Source organism: Cherax quadricarinatus, chromosome 29 (assembly GCF_038502225.1).
Source record: "Cherax quadricarinatus isolate ZL_2023a chromosome 29, ASM3850222v1, whole genome shotgun sequence".
Lineage (NCBI taxonomy): Eukaryota > Metazoa > Arthropoda > Malacostraca > Decapoda > Parastacidae > Cherax > Cherax quadricarinatus.
The window spans coordinates 35,233,938-35,243,459 of record NC_091320.1 but is presented as its reverse complement, the minus strand read 5'-3'; the positions used below and the strand labels follow the sequence as shown (position 1 = coordinate 35,243,459).

General features: G+C 46.3%; 1 protein-coding gene across 5 annotated transcripts in view; it reads left to right on the top strand.

Moving 5' to 3' along the window:
* Nucleotides 1-496: 496 nt before the first annotated feature.
* LOC128690449 (uncharacterized) overlaps nt 497-9,522 on the top strand; it is a 142,462-nt gene continuing 133,436 nt past the window's right edge. For all 5 annotated transcript variants that reach the window (XR_011392578.1, XR_011392577.1, XM_070089730.1 and 2 more), the window contains exon 1: nt 497-672. Coding sequence is in view for 3 of the 5 variants with exons in the window: in XM_070089730.1 (XP_069945831.1) it covers nt 633-672 (40 nt within the window). In the remaining 2 variants the exon portion in view is untranslated. The remainder of the gene's footprint in view (nt 673-9,522) is intronic.

Sequence of the window (9,522 nt, the reverse complement as noted above, 5' to 3'; positions counted from 1 at the left end):
ACAATACTGAGGATGGAACCAATAATTCAGCTCTTCGGAGAGGAATTTTCTTGGGGGCAACGTTTCACTCCATCCTGGACCATTACCAAGTCAGAATATGATGATGGTCCGGGATGGATCGAAAGGTGATTAAAGTTTTCTCTCAGTCTTTAATTAGTTGTGTAAACAGCACTTAATCTTCAAAGATCCTCTGTTTAAATTTGCTTAAAACATCGAAGATCTGTTTGATTGAAGATGAGACTTGTTTTTGTGAGTAAAAACGTTCAGAGAAACGAGGGGGAAGAGAGAAGACATAAACAAAATGGAGAAACGTTCGAGATAACGAGAAGGTAGAAACAAGATGATAGAAACTATAAGGTTAGGTACTAGAAGGGAGAAACATCACAGAAAGGAGAATGGAGAAACGAGGAGGTAGAAACGGTAAAGGTAGAGAGAAGTGAGGTGGCAAGCATTCCCCAGCGGTACACCAGCAGTTCCTTGCGGTGAATGGCTCAGTCAGTAGTGTGTGAGGCGTGGATGTGAGAGGTTCCCGTTGGTGAGCTCTCTCTCTCTCTCTCTCACTGCAGTCACAGTCTTGAGAAGCAGTGAGCAACAGTGTCTGGTGAACTGTGCTTTAAGGACTTTAAAACATTATGAAACACTGGATTATACTGAGTGCAGTGCTAGCCACGGGTAAGTCATTTTCCGGACTTTTGTTTTGAGAATTCAGACTTCATCTGGGGAAAAGCTAAAGTTATTGTGTGTATGTATTTCCGCAAGGCCTTTGATAGAACTCTATACAGAAGACTATTGAAGAAAGTAGCGGCACACGGAATCGAAGGATAAATTATCTTCTGGATCGAGACATAGTTGACCAACAGGGCATCAGAGAGATGGCATAAATAGGGAGAAATCAGAATAGTGACTTGTTGCCAGTGGTGTTCCGCAGGAGCCAGTGTTGGGTCCCTTTTTTCTCACAATCTACATAAATACGTAGATGAAGGAATACAAAGTGATAAAGGCATATTTGCTGATAACAGTAAAATAGGCAATCCAGTAAATTACGATACAGATTCCAGAGCTGTACGAAATGCTCTATATAGGTTAAAGCAATGATTAGAGAAGTGGCAGAAGCAGTTTAATGTACGTAAAGCCTTACTGAAGTCCATATAACCACCAGTCCCTGATTACCTCATCTTTTGTATATAGTTCTACTGTTTTCTAATTATGTCCTTGAATTTGTATCGATAAAGCCACTGGATGGCGAAACGTCTACAGTAAAGGTACCGAGATGGTGCACATGTGTCTAATTCTTTATCTTGTCGGTATTGTGTACCATACCTATACAAGATGGGTTCTAAGTATATCGGCTATAACTGACTCAACTAATTTACCTACGGTGGAGGTGTGGCTTATTGGGCGGTAATTAGATGGTAATGACTTATCCCCTGCTTTCACGTCTCCAACATTACAAAAGATTCCTATATGTTGCATAAGTGTCTCAATCTTCAACTTATCGATTTTTAAAACCATTTATCACAACATTACAACTCACTGAAGGGATAAAATGAAAGGGCTAGTTAGTGGCTCACTAATTTCCCTCTGTTTAAAAATTGTTGAGAGAAGTACACGAATGGTCTGTTTAAACATGTTTTCATCTCGTTCTTCATCCATTTCGGATGATTTCTATTCGATCTTACTTCTCTATAGGGGATATATATGCTCTTTGGGCGGCATATAGATCATTGGGCTGCGGTTCGTACAGCCAGCAGTAAGAACCTGGTTGATCCCCCATGAGGCCGCAGGGGCGTTGACCCCCGAAACCCTCTCCAGGTATACTCCAGGTATACTCCAGGTATACAGATAGTTCTCTCTGTTACCCCAGTCAACACATGACAGAAGAGAAAGCTCATTCCGGTTGCGCTTCTGCGAAGCTCTAGAGCACTGGTCGTCCTGCTGTGAAGCTCTCGAGCGTATGGTCATGCTGCTGTGAAGCTCTCGAGCGTATGGTCGTGCTGCTGGGAAGGCGTAGAGCGTATGGTCGTGCTGCTGGGAAGGCGTAGAGCGTATGGTCGTGCTGCTGGGAAGGCGTAGAGCGTATGGTCGTGCTGCTGGGAAGGCGTAGAGCGTATGGTCGTGCTGCTGGGAAGGCGTAGAGCGTATGGTCGTGCTGCTGGGAAGGCGTAGAGCGTATGGTCGTGCTGCTGGGAAGGCGTAGAGCGTATGGTCGTGCTGCTGGGAAGGCGTAGAGCGTATGGTCGTGCTGCTGGGAAGGCGTAGAGCGTATGGTCGTGCTGCTGGGAAGGCGTAGAGCGTATGGTCGTGCTGCTGGGAAGGCGTAGAGCGTATGGTCGTGCTGCTGGGAAGGCGTAGAGCGTATGGTCGTGCTGCTGGGAAGGCGTAGAGCGTATGGTCGTGCTGCTGGGAAGGCGTAGAGCGTATGGTCGTGCTGCTGGGAAGGCGTAGAGCGTATGGTCGTGCTGCTGGGAAGGCGTAGAGCGTATGGTCGTGCTGCTGGGAAGGCGTAGAGCGTATGGTCGTGCTGCTGGGAAGGCGTAGAGCGTATGGTCGTGCTGCTGGGAAGGCGTAGAGCGTATGGTCGTGCTGCTGGGAAGGCGTAGAGCGTATGGTCGTGCTGCTGGGAAGGCGTAGAGCGTATGGTCGTGCTGCTGGGAAGGCGTAGAGCGTATGGTCGTGCTGCTGGGAAGGCGTAGAGCGTATGGTCGTGCTGCTGGGAAGGCGTAGAGCGTATGGTCGTGCTGCTGGGAAGGCGTAGAGCGTATGGTCGTGCTGCTGGGAAGGCGTAGAGCGTATGGTCGTGCTGCTGGGAAGGCGTAGAGCGTATGGTCGTGCTGCTGGGAAGGCGTAGAGCGTATGGTCGTGCTGCTGGGAAGGCGTAGAGCGTATGGTCGTGCTGCTGGGAAGGCGTAGAGCGTATGGTCGTGCTGCTGGGAAGGCGTAGAGCGTATGGTCGTGCTGCTGGGAAGGCGTAGAGCGTATGGTCGTGCTGCTGGGAAGGCGTAGAGCGTATGGTCGTGCTGCTGGGAAGGCGTAGAGCGTATGGTCGTGCTGCTGGGAAGGCGTAGAGCGTATGGTCGTGCTGCTGGGAAGGCGTAGAGCGTATGGTCGTGCTGCTGGGAAGGCGTAGAGCGTATGGTCGTGCTGCTGGGAAGGCGTAGAGCGTATGGTCGTGCTGCTGGGAAGGCGTAGAGCGTATGGTCGTGCTGCTGGGAAGGCGTAGAGCGTATGGTCGTGCTGCTGGGAAGGCGTAGAGCGTATGGTCGTGCTGCTGGGAAGGCGTAGAGCGTATGGTCGTGCTGCTGGGAAGGCGTAGAGCGTATGGTCGTGCTGCTGGGAAGGCGTAGAGCGTATGGTCGTGCTGCTGGGAAGGCGTAGAGCGTATGGTCGTGCTGCTGGGAAGGCGTAGAGCGTATGGTCGTGCTGCTGGGAAGGCGTAGAGCGTATGGTCGTGCTGCTGGGAAGGCGTAGAGCGTATGGTGCGTTGTGTAAGGTTCTTTAACGTGAAAAAAAATTCCCTGTGCAGTTTTAAAAGAAATATGAGCAAAAACGCTAGAACATAATACTTCTTAGAAAACGTTTCGCTCCTTGGACCTAGCTCGTTTCTAACATAAGGTCGTGATGAACAGTGTTCGAAGGAATTAATGTAAAGGTTTTCGTCTGGCTGCCTTCAAGAGAGAGCTGGACAGATACCTAAAGTCAGTGCCGGATCAGCCGGGCTGTGGCTCGTACGTCGGACTGCGTGCGGCCAGCAGTAACAGCCTAGCGCGACGGGCTGGAGTTTTGAGACTCTATGACCGCGGGTTCAATCCCGGCCGGGGGTATGGTTTAACAGCCTAGTTGATCAGGCCCTGATCCATCGGAAGGCCTGGTCGTGGACCGGGCCGCGGGGGCGTTGATCCCCGGAATAACCTCCAGGTAACCTCCAGGTAGAGACCGAAATATAAGCGCTCTCCGGTCTCTGTGCTCTGTAAGTCTGGTCTAGTGGTTTTCTTGCCTTAATAACCTGTTGATGTTGGGTTAGTCTGTGTTCTAGTGGTCTGGTTGTACGATTTTCTTGCCTTTAAAATCTCTGTGTTAGTTAGTCTGTGTTGTTGGGTTTTTCTTGCGTTTTCTTGCCTCTAAAATCTTTTTTAAGCTACGTACAAAGATTCGCAGATTTGCAGCGGCGTCCCGGAGGCGCTGGGAACATAGACTTGTTGTCTTGTTCCGAATGCTGACTTTAATTCAAGGAGAGAGAGAGAGAGAGAGAGAGAGAGAGAGAGAGAGAGAGAGAGAGAGAGAGAGAGAGAGAGAGAGAGGTAATAGCTGAGCCATTACACACAAACAAGAATGCTGTAAAAGCAAATGATATTAAAAGAACATAGGGATGAGAGGAACGATGGAGGGAGGGAGGGGAGAATTAATGGAGGGAAGGGGAAGGATGGAGAGAGGATGGGAGAACAAACGTAAGTGTTAGATACGCTAATTAACTGGAAATTTCAGTGGTGTGTGTGTGTGTGTGTGTGTGTGTGTGTGTGTGTGTGTGTGTGTGTGTGTGTGTGTGTGTGTGTGTGTGTGTGTGTGTGTGTGTGTGTGTGTGTGTGTGTATGTGTGGTCTTGGATAACATGCGGGCGCATTATTGGCCCCGCATATGTGTTTACCCACCTGTAGTGACAGGGGGTCGAGTCTCAGCTCCTGGTCCCGCTTCTTAATCTTCTATCGACCTGTATTAACACCTCGTCGCCTCTGCGCTCTGTCATATCTGTTCGTGAAGCTGCGTATGGAAGATTCATGTGCCTTTGCGATGTATATTCTGTGAATGACTCTCACTAAGAGATTCTCCTCCTTGCAGTGTACACGAACTCCCACGACCGACCTTGAACGACCTTTCACGACCTTACATGACTTTGCACGACCTTGCACTTGCAGTACGTACACCTGTCTGACCACCCATGCAGGAGACACACACAGCTTCCGGTACTCTATTTCGTTCCTTTCCCATATCCAATATTTCTCATCAACTTCACGTCATCCACTAGGAGTCGTTCGTACAAGTTTAATCATGTTTGTACACTTATATATGAGAAATATCAGAGGTTCACTAGCAAGGTTTTTCATTTTGTTTACAATATGATGATTCCTCTCATGCTTTACACCTTGAAACTTTGAGTTTGGAAATAAATTTGGAGTAAATACTGTGATAATTGACGACGTGTTTCTGCGTAGTGTAACACAAGTGGTGTTACACTCTTGGTATTTAAGCAATCTGATACCTCACGTGTTTCCACTCTCTCTGTCTCTCTCTGTTTTTCTCTCTCTCTTTCTCTTTCTCTCTCTCTCTCTCTCTCTCTCTCTCTCTCTCTCTCTCTCTCTCTCTCTCTCTCTCTCTCTCTCTCTCTCTCTCTCTCTCTCTCTCTCTCTCTCTCTCTTTCTCTTTCTCTTTCTCTTTCTTTCTCTCTCTTTCTAAGTCCTCTGGCTCGAAAACAGCCTGACTGATCCAAGACCAGGCAGCAGTAATCAGTCAGTGGATCAATCCTCGGTCATGTATATATATACATATATATATATATATATATATATATATATATATATATATATATATATATATATATATATGTCGTGCCGAATAGACAGAACTTGCAATCTTGGCTTAAATAGCAACGCTCATCTTGCCATATAGGACAAGTGAAAATTTGTGTATGCAATAATTTCGCCAAAATCATTCTGAATCTAACGAAAAAAATATATTTGATTGTGTTTGTTTAATACTAAATTACTGTAAACGTGTTTAAAATATATTTAGTTGGGTTAGGCTAAAATAAATTGTTCTTGTTATAATAAGGTTAGGTAAGTTTTCTAAGATGCTTTTGGTGCAAATTTAAAATTTTTTACATTAACATTATTGAAAAAAATATATCTTTAAACGTATAAGAGAAAATTTCATAAAGGACTTAATTTTAAATGAGTTCTTGCTAATTGACCAGTTTTACATATTCGGCACGACATATATATATATATATATATATATATATATATATATATATATATATATATATATATATATATATATATATATATATTACATACATATACAGGTGTGTGTATGTGTGTGTACTCATCCATTTGTGTCTGCTGGGGTCGATTCAAAGCTCCTGGCCCCGCCTCTTTGCTGGTCGCTACTAGGTCCACTCTCTCCCTGCTCCATGAGCTTTATCGTATCTCCTCTTAAATCTGTGTATGTCTCCTTCCTCCACTATATCACTCTCCAGATTGTTTCGCTTCTTGACAGCACAATGGCTGAAGAAATACTTTCTAACATCCCTGTGACTCATCTAAGTTTTCAACTTCCAGCTGTGTCCCCTTGTTGCTGTGTCCCCTTGTTGCTGTGTCCCATCTCTGAAATATCCTGAAAATTCCTCTCGGTATTTTTGATATCGGTATCATGTCTCCCCTATCCCTTCTGACTTCCAGTGTCTTTAAGTTGATTTCCCTTAACCTCTCCTCGTAGGACATATCCTCTAGCTCCGGGACTAGTCTCGTTTTTGAAACCTTTGCACTTTCTCTAATTTCTTGACGTGCTTGACCAGGTGTGGGGTTACATACTGGCGCTGCATACTCCAATATGGGCCTGACATACACGGTGTACAGAGTCTTGAATGATTCCTTACTCAGGAGTCGAAACGTTGTTCTTAGGTTTGCCAGGCGCTCATATACTGCAGCAGTTATTTAGTTGATGTGCGTCTCAGGATATGTGTTATTATACTCACCCCAAGATTCTTTTCCTTGAGTGAGGTTTGCAGTCTTTGGCCCCCTAGCCTATACTCTGCGGTCTTCTTTCACCCTCTCCACTCTTCGTGACATTACATTTGGTGGGGATTAAAATCCAGGAGCAAGTTGATGGACCAGGTTTGCAGCGTGTCTAGATACCTTCGTAGTCCCATCTGATCCTCATCTACTTGAATTCTTTGTATTAGCTTCACATCGTCTGCAAACAGGGACACCTCTGAATCTATCCCTTCCGTCATGTCATACACATATACCAGAAACAGCACCGGCCCTAGAACTGACCCTTGTGGAACCCCGCTCGTCACAGGCGCCCACTCTGACAGGTCGCCAAGCACCATCACTCGTTGTTTTCTTCCTGCCAGGTATTCTTAGATCCACAGCAGTGCCTTTCCTGTTATTCCTGCCTGCTCCTCTAGCTTTTGTAATAATCTCTTGTGTGGAAATGTGTCGAAAGCCTTCTTGAAGCCCAAGAAAATGCAGTCTACTCACATCTCTGTCTCTCTCTCTCTCTCTCTCTCTCTCTCTCTCTCTCTCTCTCTCTCTCTCTCTCTCTCTCTCTCTCTCTCTCTCTCTCTCTCTCTCTCTCTCTCTCTCTCTCTCACTCGTCTTACTTTCTCAACTTCTCATAAAACTCCAGTAGGTTTGTGACAGGATTTCCCCTTCCCTGAAACAGTGCTGGTTATCGTTTACAAGCTCATTCCTTTCTAGGTGCTCCACCACTCACCTCCTGAGAAGCTTCTCCGTGACTTTGCTTCCTATGCATGTCAGTGACACTGGTCTGTAGTGCATGTCTGTACTCACCTAGTTGTGGTTGCAGGGGTCGAGTCATAGCTCCTGGCCCCGCCTCTTCACTGGTCGCTACTAGGTCACTCTCCCTGAACCGAGAGCTTTATCATACCTCTGCTTAAAGTTATGTATGGATCCTGCCTCCACTACATCGCTTCTCAAACTATTCCACTTCCTGACTACTCTGTGGCTGAAGAAATACTTCCTAACATCCCTGTGATTCATTTGTGTCTTCAACTTCCATATGTGTCCCCTTGTTGCTGTGTCCCATCTCTGCAACATTCTGTCTCTGTCCACCTTGTCAATTCCTCTCAGTATTTTGTATGTCGTTATCATGTCATCCCTATCTCTCCTGTCCTAAAGTGTCGTCAGGTTGATTTCCCTTAACCTCTCCTCGTAGGACATACCTCTTAGCTCTGGGACTAGTCTTGTTGCAAACCTTTGCACTTTCTCTAGTTTCTTTACGTGCTTGGCTAGGTGTGGGTTCCAAACTGTTGCCGCATACTCCAATATGGGCCTAACGTACACGGTGTACAGGGTCCTGAACGATTCCTTATTAAGATGTCGGAATGCTGTTATTAGGTTTGCTAGGCGCCCATATGCTGCCGCAGTTATTTGATTGATGTGTGCCTCAGATGTGCCTGGTGTTATACTCACCTCAAGATCTTTTTTCTTGAGTGAGGTTTGTAGTCTCTGGCCCCCTAGACCGTACTCCGTCTGCGGTCTTATTTTGCCCTTCCCCAATCTTCATGACTTTGCGCTTGGTGGGGTTGAACTCCAGGAGCTAGGTACTCACCTAATTGTGGTTGCATTGGTCGAGACTCAGCTCCTGGCCCTGCCTCTTCACTGAGAGCTACTAGGTCCTCTCTCTCCCTGCTCCATTAGCTTTATCATACCTCATCCTAAAGCTATGTATGGTTCCTGCCTCCACTGCCTCATTTGCTAGGCTATTCCACTTCCTGACTACTCTATGACTGAAGAAATACTTCCTAACATCCCTTTGACTCATCAGGGTCTTCAACTTCCAATTGTGACCCCTTGTTTCTGTGTCCCATCTCTGGAACAGCCTGTCTCTGTCCACGTTATCCATTCCACGCAGTATTTTATATGTCGTTATCATGTCTCCCCTGACCTCCTGTCCTCCAGTGTCGTCAGGCCGATTTCCCTTAACCTTTCTTCATAGGACATTCCCCTTAGCTCTGTGTGTGTGTGTGTGTGTGTGTGTGTGTGTGTGTGTGTGTGTGTGTGTGTGTGTTAACTGCGTGAGTGGGTTATCCAGTACACACAACATCTGGAGACACACTAACGGTACTGCCCGTCCTAGCAGTTGCCAATCCAACATATCTCCGTGAATATATGCCATAACCTCATCGCATATTCCCTCACACGCCATCACAGGGAAGCATATACACACAGCCACGAGACAATCACTTAAAATCTTGTCTGATATTCGTAGCAAACTGACATAGAAATACCAGAGTTATCTCTCACTTCCAGGAAAATGAGAAATTGTTTATTCTGAGTCTGGAATACTTACCGTTGCTTTTCCGTTTCAACGGGCACAGTGTTCCCGTTGTCTTGCTTGGGGACCTGCTCTTATTATTATTAATTATTATTATTGTTATTATTATTATTAACTGACGTGGTAGTTCTTCCTGTTCCTCCTCCTCTTCCGTCTTCCCCTCACCCCACCTCCTGGTGGGTTCTCAGCCAGCTGCTGGTGCAGGAGTGGGTCAGCCCACTGACCCCGTGCAGTGGGTCAGTACCCGGGCTACGAGGTCTTCCTGCCTGCCATGCTCTACTCTAGGTAAAAATTAAACATTCCTGACTCACATCAACTATTGCCATGTCGATAACAGATAACGACGTGACAAAGCTCCTGTTGAGCGAAACGTTGCAGTAGTAAAATGTCACATTAGTTGCTTCTGTGTGCATTTGTCTAAAACATTATAATGCTCTCTAATAGGCTC